The sequence below is a fragment of the Podarcis melisellensis genome (genome assembly GCF_964234715.1).
Source record: "Podarcis melisellensis genome assembly, chromosome: 1".
Classification (NCBI taxonomy): Eukaryota; Metazoa; Chordata; class Lepidosauria; order Squamata; family Lacertidae; genus Podarcis; species Podarcis melisellensis.
In genome coordinates this window covers 74,155,630-74,175,447 of record NC_138528.1, presented here as the reverse complement: position 1 = coordinate 74,175,447, position 19,818 = coordinate 74,155,630, and the positions used below count along the sequence as shown (strand labels likewise).

General features: G+C 39.5%; 1 protein-coding gene across 4 annotated transcripts in view; it reads right to left on the bottom strand.

Annotated features, from left to right (window-relative positions):
- MOB2 (MOB kinase activator 2) overlaps positions 1–19,818 on the bottom strand; it is a 103,248-nt gene that overhangs the window by 24,336 nt on the left and 59,094 nt on the right. The window contains exon 1 of one of the 4 annotated variants that reach the window (XM_081904588.1): positions 7,920–8,149. The exons of the other annotated variants lie outside the window; for them this stretch is intronic. Coding sequence (XP_081760714.1) covers positions 7,920–8,029 — 110 coding nt within the window. The 5' untranslated portion in view covers positions 8,030–8,149. Of the gene's footprint in view, positions 1–7,919; positions 8,150–19,818 lie in introns of those variants that run through there. 4 annotated transcript variants of the gene reach the window in all.

Genomic DNA, 19,818 nt, shown 5'->3' with positions numbered 1-19,818 from the left:
AAGCCATCTGGGGTTAGGCCCCCCAAAGTAGTCTTATTTTATAATGAAAAGTAGGTAGAACACATTTCACAAATGAGCAAAGCTCCAGCATGGCTAATGGGCAGAGGTGTGGGGGTCCTGCAACATCTGTAGGGCCACAAGTTCCCCACCCCGATACAGGGAAAATGCACCATCACCTTAATTGCTTTAGCTGCCAATATCTGTTTTTATGCCAGATTTTCAATATTCTTTCTGACTCATTTCCAACCCTATTGGTAGATGTGTGGTTAGGATTTTTGGCCCCAATGCACATTACTTTGCCCATTGAACTGCATTTACCTTTTTTCTACTTTTTTTTTTTTTTTTTTTTTGCCTATTCAGCCAATCTGGAGAAATTGTTTTGGAGTTCTTTGCAGCCATATGAATTTTTAAGGGCTCTAAATAATTTGGCATTATCAAGAAACCTGACTCAGCTCAGATCATTTATGAAACATTAATAGCACTGGGCCAAAAGTAGGTCTTTAGGGGGCCACTCTGCTTGCTTATCTTCACTTCAAGGTCAGTCTACTCCTGCTTTTCAACCCAAATCCATATTTGGCAATACCTTTGTTAGGCCAACAAAAATGTCACAAAATACTGTGCTAGGCCCCATTTAAGGAATCATTAATATCATCTCTCCCCCCCCCCCCCCGGCTGAGTGAAGAATGGAGCTGGGTTACACACAGTCGCAGATGAACTGTGGGGGGGGGGGAGCCAATGTGAAGTGTGAATCTATCTTCAATGGAAAACTACTTTCAGAGTGTTCAAGGCTACAAGTCATCTCCAGATATGCCATAACATTCCAGGAATGAAGGCAGCTTTGTTGTTTAGAAGAAATTCTATGCCATGGAATCTTTCACCTGGTCACTTTACCCAACCAAGTGCCCTCCAGGTGTTTTGAACTACATTTTCTATCATTCCCAACCACTGGAATGTTGTTGGAGCTGAAGTTCAAAACACCTGGAGGGCACCAGGTTGGAGAAGGTCCCCTATATAAAAGTGCAATTGGCATGGACTATTTCATTAGTGATTGTATTGTGAGGATTTCATTAGTGATTGTATTGTGAGGAATGTACAGACACAAAGGGCACAACAGCTGCAATCAGCAATTCATAGCAATTTGACAGAGTGGGAAGCACAGATAGGAGAGTACAAAAAGATATGAATGAAGCAAGTACATGTTCACAGTTTGAAAACACTCTCACAGTTCAACAATCTACAGAAATGCTTCCATGAGGATGAACGTTAGAAAATGTCACAAGGGGACTTTCCTTCATAATGGGCTAAGTGAGCTCCAGCTGCTTGGCTTCACTCCAAGGGGAGTTGTTCCCTAGTAGGTGGAGAGTGAAGGACAACACCAAAGAAGAGGGCAGGAAAATGCCACCTGAATCATCTTGGCACCACAGGAACACCATGTTATTAATATTCCTGGTACCAGACTTGAATGTGACTTCTATTGTGAGGATCTTCTTAAATCCACTAATAGTGCCTCTCTAGGCTATAAAGCAAAATATAAGTATTCTAAAATAAACTAAGCAAGCAAAAATAGTGCTATGCTGGAATGCAAAGATGACCACGTTCACCCACCACCATCAGTGAGTGAGTTCACAGAACAGTCATTCCGCAAAGCTGAGCTCTTTTCTGAAGGATAAATATTTTTCAACACGGCACAACACGTCAGCTGAGTTCAATCAGTCTTATTTCTGTTTTAAGTTCCCTGGGGGGAAGGAACAGCAAAAGCTCTGTCTTTAGTTCAGACTTGCCTTGTCCTGCCAGAAAAGCCATATATGCATTAAAGTGCTCTGCGATGAAGAGATTTGGTTTCTGTTTTGAGGGAGTGGAGGAGAAACCAGGTATTTTCCACATTTGCTCACTTCATTGTGTCTCGCCCTCATTGAAAATAAAAGGGTCCTGCCCTGCCTGATGCCCTTTTTGTACTCTTTCAAATTAGAGATTATAATACCTTTTAACCCCTTAACTACTTTGTGTGTACAATTTTCAGCACATAATGCATTGATAACAGTATGTCAAAATTCAGTCCATTACTGGAGCAAGCAATAACATCTACACTTGAAGCTTGTTGGGACTGGCATTCAAAACACCATCAATTCTATCTGGTTCTAAGTTTTAACTGGTGAGTTGGCTGTCAGGACAATGTTGCTCCATTAAATCCAATTCAGCGTTGAATGGTAACTGCAGTATACCTCTCTGCCTCATTCATAAGCACAAGGTCAAATTAAACCTATTTTGTTTCTGGACAAGCCAGAGAAGATTTTAGAAATACTGCAGGAATGGCTAGAAGTACATGCATACAAATTACTGTGCAAGAAAGAGAGCCTCACTCCAAACTATACTGATAATATAGCAAGATCTAAAAGTTCACTTTCCCCACTCTTTCAGCATGCTGCAAACTAACTTCTCCAAGTGGAATTTCAACATTCCTTTTCAACTGATTCAACATCATTGTAAACAGCAAGCATTTCTACACTTGGTAAATGGTTTCCATGTATGCACAAGTATGCTGCATTTTCCTATGTACCCAGTACTGGCCAGACTATAAGAACTAGGAACAAGGGTGACAGATCCCACACTTCTCTGCTCATACATTTAAGAAATCCTTCCATGTGTACTGTAATTAAAGAATACGCCTACCAGTTCTGCTATATATGTCACTATATACAAGTAGTTTGGCATAATTTTAAAGATATAATTGTTTAAATTTTTAAAACATGTTATGCTTATTAAAACATGTTATGCTTAAAGCATTAATAGGATCTGACGTTTCCCAAAAAAAAGGTATGGACAAAAATTTTCTGCCAATGCCAAAGGTTCTCTCAACAATTTAAAACCAGCTTTGTAAAAATAACTTTACACTAGTTTTCTTTTTAATCAATAGTTAACAAGGAACATGGGCTTCTATTGTTAAATTCAAAACTAAGCTTCAGCCTGCATCTTTAACAGGATTAGAAATATTCCCTTTCAATATAACTGACAATTGAACATTACACCTTGGTAAAATGATGTGACAATCATATGTGACAATCGTAAGTACCATATTGATTCTCCTTTACACATCAGTATAACTCAAAAAATTGACTAAATTCGTAATTTAAAAACAAAAGAAGTTTTAGAGTCCTTGTCCATTCTTAAAGAAGTGACAGAGCATCTTTGAGAAACACTCACACACTCACTTTTATCACCATTAAAACATTTGGGCCAGGATTTCCCAAGTTCATGGAGTTGTACTCAAGTGTACCACACAGCCCTTATACTTTTTCCATCATAAGCACTAGAAGCAGAATTATGCAAAGTACATACATAGATCCAGGTGTTCTTATGTAGTGTTATTTATTTAGTTGTTATTACATTCATATGTCACCTTTCCTCTAAGCAGTTGAACATGGTGGTTCCCCCCATTTTATCCTCACAGCAATCCTGTAAAGTAGGTTGGGCTAAGAGATGGTGACTGGCCCAAGGTAATCACAGTAAGCTCCATAGCTGAGTGGGATTTGAACCCTGGTATCTCAACAGTTACTCTGGAGCACAATTTTTATTTTAAGCGCAGAATATACACATGTACTTTATCATCCACCAATCAGGTTGATGCTTAAACATTTCTGCCAGACAGGCCTGAATAAATGTTGCCTTTCTGTCAACCTTTTGCCAAGACCTAATGAGACAAATGCTACTTGATGTATTTTGAATAAGACACAATCAAGTTTCAGTTTGAAGCAATTAAAAGACACTCAACTCAAGCTGCAGACAATAATTTGCTCTCCGTCAAAAGTTTTCCCTGCTACACTATTTTAGTCAAATGGAAAGTTGGAGAAAAGAACAGAGCAAGACAAAAATAGTTCAGAGAGCTCCCAAATTGCCTTTTGCCCAGTAGTCTCCAACCCATCTTAAATTCTGCTTAAACAAGTTCCAAGATGATCTGTTTTCTAGCAATGTCTACAAAGTAGTTCATACTGTGATTAAGAAGCTATTTTGCTGAAGCTTATAAAATTTGAACTTGGTCCATTAGAGATAAAAGTGGTCTAGTCTGCAAACAAAACATTGCTCAGAGCTAGTATGTGTAGTATTACACAACTGACTTGTTTATAAAAAGAAGCTGAACTTCTTATAAAAACATTTAATTTCTCTCTAGCACCTAAATAAAATTAGTTGCATTAGTTGCACTGTAAAATTGATGGAGATTGATAAGACTTTAATCAAAAGGATTGCCAGTTTAGTTATATTCAACCTAACAATTTACGGAATACATAATTCAAGGAAGCAAAATGTGTATATCCTTTAGAGGGAAAAATGTCATGATCATGGTGTTGCAAATACACTCGGAAGAAATGTGTGCATGGGCAGGATCAACAGGGATTCTACTAGTCAGAGCTGGGATTCAGGGATCTACATAGCTTCCAGTTCCTTACCCATGGCTACTAATCTGATAGTAGTGACTCAGAATCCTTATTTAACTTTTCTACCATTCCTATGAAGTTAAATTCTAGGCCGTATCTACATGCACAACTGAGTAAGTCACTGAGATGGCAACTTGCATGATATAAGGGCAGAATTTGGAGTACTGGGGCCTAGGATTCAGCCAAATCAACACTGTATAAACTTAAATCAAATTGCACAAATGCACTTTCATGCTTTTGCTAGAAGTTGCAATACAATTAAAGAATATAAGGAGGAGCAATGACTGGAAAATGAGCAGTCCCAATACTGTTTGCTTTTGTTTTACAAGCAAACTAACTCAAACATAAAAGGATCATGGGCTTGGTGGATATGATCCAGTTCACAAAGTGTGCCCATGAAACAGACTTCACATAAAATTCTCTCCAGAATAATGAACTTTCAGCAAAAGGAAATGCAACAGCGGTAGATCTTGGAAATGGATTTTTAACAATCAGGAAGAAGCTTCACCAGATTGACCCTCCACACTAGATATTCTATGAAACCATGCACATGTGCACATGCTTCCTACCTAAACTGTTGGATGAGGAGACGATATATTATCAACAAAACTTACTGCTACCTGATGTACTGTAGCAATTCAAGTAAAGCAACATTTTAGTTTTTACACAAACATGCACACCCCCTGATGACCTTTCCCCCAACTAAGTGGTAGTCAGGGAGCGGTAACAGCAAAGAGGCAAACCAACCGAAGAGGTGGATAATTGTAAAAGGTGGTGCTACCTTTGTAAGAAAGCAAAGACTGCATAGGCTTCCTGAGAAACGTGGCAGCATTCCTATGGGAAAGCCAGGTGTGCCTGCTCCCTAATTCTCTCAGCAAACATTATAGCAAAAGCAGTTCTTTCCAGTTATGGCATGATGAATGGGTTACTGTTCTACTGAGTTTAGGTTCCACAGTCCTTAAAGTCAACTAGCTGACTAAAGCCTGGCAAATTGAAAGGACACTTTGAAATTATCACAGCCAACTTGCCAATTTTTTAAAAAGACTATTCAGTGGGTTAAATTTGTTTTCATCCTTCTTGGCACAACCCTCTGTCACCTGCCACACACAAATGCATTATACAATCTAAACTATCATTTATTTACCTTTCCTGAGCAGCCAATGTTGTCTTGTTCCTTCATGTCCCATTTCTATTCACCCTTTTCAGTCATAGCCTATGTGCTCTAACAGAGCTATTAAACTCTTATATTAGTTAATCCTGCTGACTGATAATAATTACATGCAGAAGAGGGTATTGCAAAGAGATGTGGAAAGATTTAATTGGTTATTTCCTTTCTTTGTTGGCACCATAGGTGAGTATCTGAATACATAAAGAGTAACTCATTTTAAATGAGATAAAAAATGGGTTCCCATGCTTGTTTGAAAAGTCAAAGGAACTAAGGAAATTCCCCTCAACTTCTCTTGAGTATCATAATAACTCTTGCTCAGGTCCATAATTTCCGATGAAGAGAAACACATGCAATGAACACAATTTTGCACCACGTTAGCCCAAATTCCGTGACAAGAAATACTGGTTTCTGTGAATTGGAATAAATTTTGCCTATTAAGGAAATGGGAAGATCTCTTGCTCTGCAAAATTTGTTATCCTCATCCTTAACATGAAGAGAAGCAACAGTCTATACATGGCATTGAAGCCTTGCCTGTGACTCCTGGAAATCTTACTCAAAAACTCTCACTGCCTTCTGAGATTTCATCAGACACCATCCACAAGTTTTCACACGTAACTTCACAAACATAAGGCTGGGAAGTCTGGTTAGTTCTTGTCATTCCTTAATGACAGGTGGTATTCTTAGGAAGTTGGATTAAGATTTTTCTGTGCTTCTGCAGAATCCCAGCACACAAACACCACCTTTTTCTTGTCTTCCTGCACAGCACACACCCAGAGCTTGCCATTTCCCAAGTTTATCATATCTTTATGCACCAGAGAGTAAGTACCAAGTGCCCCAAACAAGTTCAACTTTGGATTATTCATTGGGGGAGGGGGGCAAGACGAAACCTGTAAAATGAAGTGCCGAAAGTGGCTTGCTCAATTATGTAAGTCTACCTGTAGCATGCATACACACACACACACACACACACACACACACTCCCCACTTAGAAGAGTCCAGTAGTCACCAATGATAAAAATACTGCATTGTGACATCACTTTTTCCATCTTTGTTAATTGCAGTTTGATTCAGCAAAAGATGGCAGCCAACGCTGTCAGGCAAGCCACAACTCCACCTCAAAATGTAGTAATTATATTTAACTTGCAGTGAGGTGATCATACTCACATACCATATCATTAGTGTTGTACTCACAACCTATGTTGCCATTGCTAATTGGCTAGTTCAGAGTTTTCTTCATGAGCCAAGTACCCCACTTATGCAGTCTGGGTTCGTCACTTTCATGTCAATACCAGTGTTATCATTACAAATAACTGAAAAATGTAACTTACAAGAAAATGCATTTCAAATATATAATTTACCCCATGAACGCAGATAAATACATGTCCATGACTTTTTTGTGGACAGCACAATGCAAGAAAGGAAGTGGGGGATAATATTCTGGTTGACAAACTGTCCCAAAACCTTCACCAAAACCAAGTTGTGATAAAATAATAAACTCATTCAGCGGATACTGATCTCTAACCACTTTATTTAACCATACATTCAAACTTAAATAAATGTTCATATTTGATTTAAGAACTACTTCTGCTGAAAGGTATTTTTATTTCTGTGATAACATTTCTGGAAGTTACAATGGAAAAGTACACACCTCCTCGTCTGACCAAAATTCTTATTACAAACTCTGGACCGAGAGCCTGATTAAATCTTATGACTGAACACATTAATGAACAAAAAATAAAATATATTTACCAAAATAACTTGTAACCCAATTATATGCATTATCACTTTAAAATGAAGATGCCCATTGTGTTCAATGAGACTTACTCCACAGCTAAGCATGCACAGAATTGCAGCCTTACTTAAGTAATTCTACCAGAAAACCCCACCATCAATATGCATACATGAAGTTTACATTTCTTAGTTGAAGCCCAATAACATCTGAACAAAGGTGTTCAAGCACAGATGTGCATAGAGAATAAGAAGTTCCAAACATTTTGCTCTTTTGATTCTGAATTCTAAAATAGTGAATGCAGAAGTCAGAAAAATTGGGGCAAGACGAAGCCACTTAAACTACTGTTGTCTTTACTAAAATCCAACCTGAATTTATTAACACCCTAGCTCTAAATACACTGTTCTGCTTCACATGATCACCTGAAATCTTGCCTCATTTAAAATCAATTGTAGTTTTGCCACTGATGTCTATAAGGATCTGTCTGCACTCCAAGTGAATTAATAGCCGAACAAGCTAGAGAATGAGAATGCGACATATGCTTCTTCTCTCCCCCATCACATCAAGAAGATTGTTTAAAATAAGTTATTACCTTAATACTTTGCCCACTGCCTGAAGAACCATTTTGCAGCTTAATCCAGTTTTGGGAGTTTGGGCAAGTACTGGTCTTTCGCCGCTGAGGTTACAATGATCCCCAACCATGTTGGAGAAAGACAAGAGAGAGAGAAAGTGAGGGGGAAAGGGGGGAAATTGGAAACTGCCAGTACAGACTCGCAACGCTTTACTAGTTCTCTCTCCTTGCCTCCTCAAAAAAACTAGTCCAACCACATTCACAGAGTTTACACAGCTTACTTCACTCTAACCCTTCCTCCCTCCTTCCCTCAGCCAATGAAAGAGCAGCAAAGGAAACCGGAAAAAAACCTAGGCTGGAAAAGACAAACAGCTGCTCCTTTTTACAAACTCTAAGTAAAAGCCAAGCCAGAGGAGCCAGTGCCAATAAGGAAGCATTTGAATTGGCCTTTTCAGACTGGCGCCGGCTGTGCAACAGGACAAGAGAAGTAGTGTGAGGGATAAGCAAGCTTTTTTCAAGCACCCTGTTACAGAGATACTGCATGAACAGAGGAGAGGAGGGTGCCCGTTTACACTTCAATTTCTGTGATCTGTGAAGTACTGAACCTAGCAGACCATGTCCAATATCTCATAAGACATACATGCCACCAGATAAGGCATAAACTCAATATAAAATTATATGTAAATCTAGCTAGTGAAATTATGAGGGTGTTAACTAATACATCGAAGCATGCAACAGTTTTGATGCAATATTCACAGCAAGTACTAATCATGAATCTCTCTCTCTCTCTCACTCACTCACTCACACACACACACACACACACACACAGACCCCCCAAGTGCCCAGTATGGAATTATAATTCATGAATGAAAAGCCTACTCTCATATTAAAGTTAGTGTTGAAGCTGAAATAAATCCAATTTAACTCAGAATTTGTTTTGCATTTTCAGAATCATGTCCATTGCTCATACAGATTATTTTAATCCTGAAGATATGGTACCTTTCCCAGATAGTACCTGCCAAGTTTCCAGAACTGTAAGACTTTTGTTAAAGACTTCGTACATGTTCAGCCCAGCATGGAATTCACTCCTCCTTAACCACTAATGATGGTCAGCAGTAGAACCCTATAAACACTTGATTTAAGTAATCAGCATAAACAAGGTGGGGGGAGGTAGCAGTTTGCAGACATCAGCATAAACACGTCATCCTCAAAATACCAAGGGTGCATTCATACCAGCATGTAAGCGTTTCGCTGCTCGAACCAATACCGGACGTGTGCCTCTACAGCAGGGTCTAGGTCAAATGAGAAGTTAGTTTCCACTAGATCTCTCAGTTTCAGGCATATCAGGAGAGGAGCAATGGAGTAAAGGTGCAGCTAGTTCTGGAAACTGAAATAATAATACATATTCTTCCCAGACAGGAGCAACTGGCTGGAGTAGTATTTCCAAATGAAGCATCTTCCAACTCTTATATGCAACACAGAAGCATTGGACAACCCCACTCCCCCATCCCAGGACAGTATTTAAAGAAGAAACAAACAAGGGAATAGTAATGGAGCTGGGAATTCTGGTCTAGAGAAGCAGTCAATGTTGAAGGAAGCAGGGGTCTCCAATTATATGAAGCATAAATCTAGTTTGCCCCAGGGGCAAACTGAATAAAGATAGGTCATGTGAAAGTGTTCAGATAGATTCCTTTTTCATATGGGTGGTTTCTTATGGTACCTTCTAATAGGCAAGACTGGTATGAGGGCCAGAGAGCGATGGGCTGCTTCACCTGCAATAAACAACGGGTGAAGCTGCCAGCATGCTCTGGCCCTCATACCTCAGAGGTACCATGCGGGCAGGAGGCTTCTTTAAACTGCTCTGCTGACGGGTGTGCAGCTGACCATGCCTCAGCAGAGCAGTTTAACAAAGCCCCCACTCCAGCTTGTGTGAGCTGGAGGTTTGTTCAGTTGAGAAGCAGGCTTCCTTAAACCACCCACTTCTCCTCTGATCAAGCCCCCCACCCCTAATTTGGCTTGCAGAGGGGGGATGGGCTGCCTCTTCCTCCCAGGAAAAAGAGGTAACCCATCTGCCCTGCCACCCCACCCATTATAAGGTGGCAGCGGCTAAGGCAGGTGCCTGAATGGAGCATTCACAGTCCTAGCTCAGCTGCCTTAGCACAGGCTGGAAGGTGCTGGAGGAGGCGGTGGCTTTGGAAGAGGCAGAAGCTATGCCTGGTGACGCCAACTGCCTCCATGGCAGGCAACTGCCTTCTTCCTTCCCGCATCCTTTCCAACATTGTAATATACCACCATTTTGAGATGCTTAGCTGGTGTTGTATTCCGATGTAAGAAAGCAGGTATTGCCCAGCTCTACCTTCTGCTACTCTTAGAGCAAATAGGATGAAAAAAAATAGTCTGTATCTTCCCTTTTATATGAAGCCAAGGAGACGGATTGTGTGACTCATTTTCCACTTCAAGGGGGCTCATCTACTCCCAGTACAATTGGGGTGTTACTTCCATAAACAGAGATTTCATATATTGAATCTGCAATCTTGACTTCAACGCACTTACCAAGTAGGTGCATTTTCAAGGCCGTAGCAATAACAAACACTCTTCACATCAAAGCAGGAAGATAGCAAAATCCACAAACTTAAACCTAAAACTCAATTTACACCCTTTGAAAGAATCCTATTACCTTTCTCCCCATTTTTCCTTCCATTCTGGGTAGGTGCTTTTTCGCTTTAGATTTTGGCAAGTATGCTACTATTGTTTTAAATTTAGTCAGTTGCAACATTTCAACTCCATTAAAGAAAGAAACTTGAAGTGCAATTTTAAGCAATAATTCACCTACTTTTATATAGGCACTTTGTAACATGGAAGCGTTCAAAAAATCATTAGAGACCATAGGCCCATTTAGATGCTAAGAAAATCACCACTAAAAAAAGTACCTACACAATTTAAGTGGTGTATCATTTCATTCACAGTGCAAGTGCTTATTTGAGAGCATAACTGAAGTACCGTATTTTTCACTCTATAAGACACACATTTTCCCCTCAAAAAAATTAAGGGGAAATGTGTGTACGTCTTATGGAGCGAATGCAGGCTCCTTGGCTTCAGCGATAGCAACGCAAAGCCTCCAAAGCGCAGTGGGAGCACTCCCACGGCGCTCCGGAGGCTTCGGGTTGCCTTCACTGAAGCCTGGAGAGCAAGAAGGGTTGGTATGCACCGACCCCTCTTGCTCTCCAGGCTTCAAAGATAGCTGCCTGAAGCCTGCGGAGCACGGCAGGAGCTCCCGTCGCGCTCCGGAGGCTTCGGGTTGCCTTCACTGAAGGGTAGGTGCCCCTTCAGCTAAGCGGGAGGAGAAATGGAAGGGGCTCCGTTTCTCCTGCCGCTTCACTGAAGGGGCGCTGCGCAAAGAGGGGCAAATTTTTTTTCTTGTTCTCCCCCTCTAAAACAAGGTGCGTCCTATGGTCGGGTGTGTCCTATAGAGCGAAAAATAGGTAATAATTTATCTTGAGAAATGGCAAAATCTGCCTGAAATATGCAAGGCTGTTAACTGGAAGATTAATATGATAGTGTTGTTTTCACAACCTGCTTGTTCAGGTTCTGCGACTTCATTTCCCACACACACACACACACACACACACATACATACATCCTAAGCTTACCCATTCGCTCCTTCAGGGTATTAAGCTCTACAGTTGTTCCTAAATCCTTTACTATCCTGTGGCTAAGTAAAGGAAGGAAAACCCGTGTTAAAGTTGAGAGTGATGCACTGTAAGCATGGGCATCCCTATTTTGTGTCAACAGTAGGAGTGCTGTCAGAAATTCATGCATGTTGGAAATCCCTTTGCTTAGCAGTTTACACACAAACATAATATCAAGTACAACATGATGAAAAACTTTCCAGACAGTTTAGATGCATTGATATACCATATACAGCAGGAGCTTTGTTTAATTTCAACAATGACGACCTATTCAACAGCAAGGAAATATTAGTAAGCAACAACACTTTGAGAGTTTACAAAACCACTTTATTTTTATGACCACAGAAAGAGGCAAATAAATAGCTAATTGAGCAACTGTTTGTTAACCAAGTATTCAGTGAGCAGCACAGAGAATATTAGTATCAGGAGGCATGGAGAAAAATGTTCAAAAAAGCAATTCTGCCTCAAAATTAAAGTGAATAGAGTTCATTTTTCTGACTAAGAATACAGTGCAGCATTTGAGACAAACAAAAGTTTGCAGGGTTTAATTGCAAAGTCAATTTAATTTAACTTGCAACCTATTCATACAGTGTGCCCTGCCTAACATAATGAATGTCTTGATACAGCTAATTGCCCTTTTCTTTTTTCACTTCATCATGCTTGTGTACTACTGCCCAACCAAACATGCCTGCTAAATATTTTAGACTTCTGAAACTGCTGAAATACTATTCTTACTTAAGCTTCTACTCAGGGCTTTCACTGAAAAAGTGCTGCAGGCTTCAAGCTTGCAGCAAGAAAAAAGGGAAAACAATTTACACAAAATTACAGTACTGAGAAAGTTGTCTGTCCTATCCAAAGACTGAAGTATACATACTGAACAACAAATGCCTGAAGGTGTTGAAGACCATTGTCTGTCACAGCTACCATATTTGGCTTTTTAAAAAATGCATTCACTCCCCTGCCTGATGGATTCTGACTCATAATTCGGGAGAGCTGTGCCCCCTATCCTGTCTGAAACTGGTACTTTAGGCCCCCAAAAATATCCATTTTAAAAAAGTGTGAAGGCATTCAGCTCATTTTCCAATCTCTATGTCACATCTTGTAGCAGCAGCTTTTCCTAATGGAGGACCTAGAGGTCTCCTGCACGCAGAGCAGGTGCTGGAATGCTGGGGGGGGGGGCACAGTCCAGGTGTCATGGGAGGACTCCAACACCTGTTAGGTGATGGGGAGCATTAAATTTGCTTTAGTAGGTGCTCACCATATCACAATATCACTTTGAAATTCTGTTCTTGAACAGAAGTGTTGACACAACTAAACACATATTGAAACCACAGTAATTCTGAGCCCAAAAGAAACAGGAGAAATTCTTGTATCATCCACTTCTAGTAATAAGAAAGGCCACTTAGTAACAAAAGCAGATGGGAAGCATATTCTCAAAAACAGCAGACAAGTTAATCTAGTTCTTCATTAGTATAACAGATTCCTCCCACAAGTCAAGTGCACGTCTTGCAAAGCACTGAGGCAATGCAGACAGCAGTTCCTGGGTGGCTTGTTACTTATGATGCAATTTCTTTTCAGGCTCTGCCCACTCAAGCACAATTTCTTCATACGCCTTTAACCATAGCTAAGCACTTGGGGAAGGAGATAATTATTTTGATTGATTACTACTGGTGCATAATACTTATTCACTGCTAGTATATAAATATATTTAAAGGACTTGTATTATTATTGTATTTGCTTTTTACTGCTCAAGGTGGTGTACATGGTTCCCCCTCTTCTCCTTTAATCCCCACAACAACCCTGTGAGGTAGGTTAGGTTGAGAGCCAGCAACTGGTCCAAGGTCACTCGGTCAGCTTCACAGCTGAGTGGTGATTTGAACATCGGGTCTCCCACTCCCACCTTGGTCCATCGCTCTAACTACTACACCAGCTCTCAATACTGAGAATTAGTAATACTGGGGGAAGAGGAGTATTACTGACTACTCCTCATCAAAAAGCTGTGGAGTGCATATTCTAGCCACCATTTAGCACATTTGCTACTTATGCAATGTTAATGTCAGGACATAATAATAATAATAATAATAATAATAATAATAATAATAATAATAATTTATTATTTATACCCCACCCATCTGGCTGGGCTTACCCAACCACTCTGGGCGGCTTCCAAAATATTTTTTTTAAATACTGTACTACATCAAACATTAAAAGCCTCCGTAAACAGGGCCGCCTTCAGATGTCTTCTAAAAGTCTGGTAGTTGTTGTTCTCTTTGACATCTGGTGGGAGGGCATTCCACAGGCAGGGTCCCACTACCGAGAAGGCCCTCTGCCTGGTTCCCTGTAATTTGGCTTCTCCCAGTGAGGGAACCGCCAGAAGGCCCTCGGTGCTGGACCTCAGTGTCCGGGTAGAACGATGGGGGTGGAGACACTCCTTCAGATATACACGTGTGTGTTTGTGTGTTCACACACCTCAATCCTTGAAGTTGAAATGCATTGCCAAACAATGCAACCCATCTAAAAGGAAAGCACTGAACTTTGCTCCTAGAGCCCTAATCTTAGATCTCGTTTTAAGAGGGCTCTCCAAAGTTCAATTAACTCAGTATCAGTTGCTCATTTCACATAACATAACACTTCCTCTTCACAACACAATTTCTATTTTCACAGTAATGTGTCAATATAAACAAAACAAAAACAAAAACCTGACACAGAAAATGGCTGAGAGTCATATATCTAACTTGTATCAAGGGGGAGGATATATTACATTATTTATGGTTTATATAGCTGGATGTTGCGCTCTGTGAAAGGCTGACAATATTTGCTGTTGTACTACTGGATCAAACGAACACTGGCATCTGGTATCTCCCCTCATATACACATATATCGTTATTTTTTCCTATGAACCACCCTGAGACCTGTGGGTATAGGGCGGTTTACAAATTTTAACAACAAGTGTGTGAATGTTCTCCTTTTCCTCCACAAGTGCTTCTGACACTTCTATAGCCATAGCAGGCTCTGTAATTCTCCCAACTGTTTGTGTTCACCCCCAAAGGCATATTCCTCCACTGTCTCCCAAGCCAGATGCCAACAACAAAAGTAGACACCTCAGGAGTAGTATATGTGTTCCTGCATACAAGTGGATAAATCTTACATGACTCTTTTATCCTTTTTGCATTGTTGTATACAAAATTGGGAAGGGTAGCTTCATATTCCTAAGGTAAAACCTGTTTAGACAGGATTCTTGTGCCAGCATGTCTGCAAAGCAAGCAGAAAGCTACAGGAAAGGCTTAAGAACCTCAGTCAATGACCTACTTACCACTAATGCATGCCAGAAAGGTTAGTTGTACAGAACAGTTGATAAGGAAGTGCTCAGGCTTGCAGTTTCAGGACTAAGTTCTCATGCCTGACATGCTGTGGATTTTTCAGTCCCATTTAGCAGCTCAACAAAATTATTTTCAAATATGAAAAATACTAAGTGTTAAAACTTTATTTTAAGAATAATGTATGCTTTCTGAATATCTCTCTCACACACATGAAATCCTTAATACTGCTTCATTCATAAGAGGGATATAGCATTCATACTGATCGGTACATAGAGCAAGATTGGTTAATATAAATTATGATGTTCCACAGGTAAAATACAATGTTGGAATAATAAACTTGTAACAATGGATAATAAGCAGGAAGCTACCAATAAATGAAAACCAGGGCTCTTGCATGTTTTGCTACTCAAAAATACAAGAAGAGATAGCAATTGGTTATCTATTGTAGTTGCAGTCTAGAAGAAGGTTGAATAAATTTTCCTTTACTTTAAACATGAATCAGAGACAGTATTATTTCTAATGGAATTTATTTTTATTGAGATTGGTTTAAGTCATGACTTAAACCAGACTTGAGGAGCTTCAACAGGCAGTAAACCTGTTGACGCCAAGAGCTAATCCAGCATTTAACTGATATCACATTTAAGAATCTGTTTTCTTATGGATAGGTGTTGTTCAACTACTGACAGATTTTAGACCACTTTCCTTCTCCTGTTTTCTTTGACTTGGTTAAAAACCTTCTTTGAATTCTATCAAATACCTTTCCATTAGTTAAGAAGAATGTGCACCAAGGCAGGAAGCTCAAATACTGTCTGCATTTTAATTGCATTGCATTTAGTTGCCTTTTAATATTCCTGCTTCTTTGATACACTTTGGAATCATATTAGTCCTGGCTGCCATATCACTGTATGATGAAGTCATACTCAGAGCTTCAATAACTTCTAAATCTTTCTAAACCATCCCTGTATTTCGTGTAACTTTAGATTCTTAGAGTTGGAAGGGACCTGAGGGTCATCTAGTCCAACCCCCTGCAATGCAGGAATCTCAGCTAAAGCGTCCAAGAGAGATGGCCATCCAACCTCTGCTTTAACTACCATAGTTTACATTTTTCTACTTGTATTTGACTATTTTTGCCAAGACATGCAGAACTGTGTTCGCAGCTTGCTCACTACCATGTGTATGAATTGCATGTTTCAGATCAGAAGATAATTTAAGAGCTACTCATGAATCTATCTTTGCAGTGCACTGTCATATTACATGCTGTCTGTCACCATTTCAAATCTGTTGAACATTTACAGGTAGATTTACTTGCTCAGTTGCTAAAATATCTTTGCACATGTATCTATAAACTCCTTCCATGTGTGCCTCTATGGCCCAGTTCAGGCAATTCATCATTTATTAGGTTAAGATCAAACTTGTGTCCTTCCTGACACGCCCTCCTCCTATCACAAATATGCCATAGGTGAAAAATTTCATGGTTTGTTAAAACAAGGTATCCCTTTATATCAAGAGGAACTGTAGTTTCATCTTGGTCTATCCTGGTTTCAGATCCTAGATTGTAGATCGAGATTAGACTATAGTTTCATAACTCAGATGTAATGGAAACCATGGTAAAGCGGGAAAGTAAGGAATATACAAGGTTTGTTCTTAGTCTAAGAAACCAGAGTTATCAGGGGGGAGCCTTAATCATAGTATACTTTTAATAAAAGTAATGTGCAAGATTATAATATGAGTGAAAGTGTGGATGACAATTTCTCTTACAAACTTCTCAAACTGAGCATTTTTGTTTCCTAACACTGCTCTGTTTCCTACCATCAATCTAAACTAAAAACTGAGCCTAGATTATAGTCTAAAACCCACAAATTGCATTTGGCCACATTTTCGTTCTTCCTCATTTTAGCCTCAAGATAATCATCTCAGAAGTAGAAAAAAATTGCTAAAAGGAGTTCTTAAAAGAAAAAGCTAAAGTATTTGAACACAATTATTTGAACCTGACAACGTAACAAAATTTTCCTAGTTCACTGCATTGCTCTGAGCTGGCTTCTATATGTTTCTAAGACAACCAAGTGGAATTTAGCAGTTCACAATAACAGTGATCTATTTCTCCTGAGCCTAACTGAACTAGCTGAAAACTGAAGCCAATCAACCAGATATTGCATTTACATTTATACCAGAAGAGGTTTATAGTTTCTATGGTTTCTGGCTGAGCCAGAAGTTCTCAACAGAGATTCTTTGGATGAAATTGGGGACTTTTGGGGGGGGGGGGAGAATTACTTCATCACTTTTTAAAGCCACTGCTACTTGTTTTGAGGTAGCAGCAGGTACACTATCATGCAAGTACAGTGGTACCTCGGGTTAAGAACTTTATTTGTTCTGGAGGTCCGTTCTTAACCTGAAACTGTTCTTAACCTGATATACCACTTTAGCTCCCACTGCCGCCGTGCGATTTCTCATTCTGAAGCAAAGTTCTTAACCCGAGGTACTATTTCTGGGTTAGTGGAGTCTGTAACCTGAAGCGTCTGTAACCCAAGGTACCACTGTATTGTTCAAAAGGGTTCTGGGGAAAGTGTGCCCATCTAGCAGATACTATTTTGCAAACCAAAAAACCTGGAATAATACTGTGACATGAAACACAGCGGAACCTGCAACAAAATGCTGCAGTGTGCATCACTTTTGTTCAGTGTTCCAATCAACTATGCCCTGTCACAAAACCCCATTCCATTCCTCACACACTAAATTGTTTCTGCCCACCCCCGATCTACGAACAGGGCAGTATACAAATTTAATAAATGATAATTTATTAAGTAACAGTAATAATAAAACATTTGTAGCTATTGATGGTGTTCATTCCTCACTTTGGGGTCCCATTTTTGTACTAGATTTTTAAATTTATCTATTATATGTGGGGGGTACTATTTTGGATACATAACCCTTAGCATGCACATCTGAAAACCAGAGAGAACAAGAGGTTGCTGCAATCTATCTATCATCTATCTATCTATCTATCTATCTATCTATCTATCTATCTATCTATCTATCTATCTATCATCTATCTATCTATCGCATACTCCTCTCTCTTCATGAGCTATGGTCCCAATACTTCCCAGGGAAGATGACGGTTAAGCCAGTTTATATCAGTGGTGTAGATATATTTTCAGCACTCCCCTCTCATTCAACTTCACATATTCAGTTTTCAACAAGATTCAAGTGCTAATATAGTTTGATATTACCAAGTACTTGCCTCTGTCCCCAAGATAGCTTGGGGGGGGGGGGGAGAGGAGAGAGAGAGAGAGAGAGAGAGAGAGAGAGAGAGAGAGAGAGAGAGAGAGAACAGCTGTGGACAACCCAAATCCCAATTTTGCATTTGATAAGCATTAAACTGCAGTCATACCTAAAACCAATCAAACCAGCTAATTATTAGCCTACCCCCAGCTAAATATTTGCAAAAACGGTTTCATCTTTCAGAAAAGAGGCCAAAGTGCTTGAGAATGTAGGAGAACAATTCCTTTATTACAATTGCCAGTGTGCACTATATCCCTAGACAGAGAAGTCCAGAATAATGGAAACTAATATATTTCTCAATATGATTTTTTTTTCTTCGCAAGAAAACACAATTGACATTCTTTTCAAACATGCCAGGGACATGAAAATTACCACACCAAATTAAGATTACAACACAGCTAATTTAAGCCAATATCATTTATAATGATTTGATTAAGTGTCTGTTGGGAGTAGTGACTACATTTGTTAAAGCACAGCAGTATCACAAACTGATCGTTGCCCAAGTCAGAGAAGTGGCAGAATAGAATTGTCTATGCACAGATGCCAACTCCAGATGTTTGCAAAGTATAGAAAGACAATGCATTGCATATTTCTTGCTGCTTTTGGCATGTGCTAACCAACACTTCATGGGAATCTTCTTTCCTACTTGTGCACAACTCTAATAACCAGCAACCTCTTTTAAATTTTTATTAACTAAACATGCACATAAATCACAGAAAACTGTGTGTTAGAGTTCCACTTCAGCAGATGGCTCAGACAATAGTTTAGTGTTACAAGAATGAACCACAGTTTGGACTCCCTCCATTCTCAAGTGTTCACAATTCAGATGTTTTCACTTCTATTTAAACCCTCAAAATAAATAAATAATAAACGTTAGCTTACCAGATCAAAATGATCCTACATACTCATAGACACAGTGCTATTCTACACTCAGCACTTCTGCATATATGTTGAAACCACAATACACTGCAGCAGTTATTTGTAATGGAAATTGTTACATCAGCTGCAATGACCAGTAAGTAGTCTTGACGTCCAGTATGTGTAGTAGGAAGGTGGATTTCCATAATAAAGAAATAAAATTGGCTTCCTCCATAGTACTATTTCCATCTGAAAAAAGTGAAAGCCCAAGAACAAAAGGCTACTCATTATTTGTGGGCGGCTGGTCATCAGCAAGTGCCCTCAGACATGACAGAGGTGACAACAACAGCATTGTTTGGAGCACATTGCTATTATAAATAGCCAGCACATGATGTAATGTTAAAGAGGTTTACTGCTATGGATTTCAGATTTGGTGTATTTGCTTTCACTAGTAAGTTTAAAATTTGCATTAAAAGAGCTAGTCTGATTAGTTTTAAATCAGGAGCGCAATAAACGGGATTGCCTTTTAACTTGGCAGTTATTGGAGTCATGCTGAAACAATATGAAAGAGCACCATTCACTTTCTTAACCCTTTTCCACATTTTAAAGAAGCCAATAAAAGCTTTCAAATGCAGATACCTTATAAACAGAATGCTATGGTTTGAGGAAAGTGAATTGAGAATATAAATGTTTCCTGGTAATATGGATTATTTTGCAGTTTGCACACCAATAGCTAAGAGTACAGTGGATCTTTAATTTAGCTTCAATCCAAGA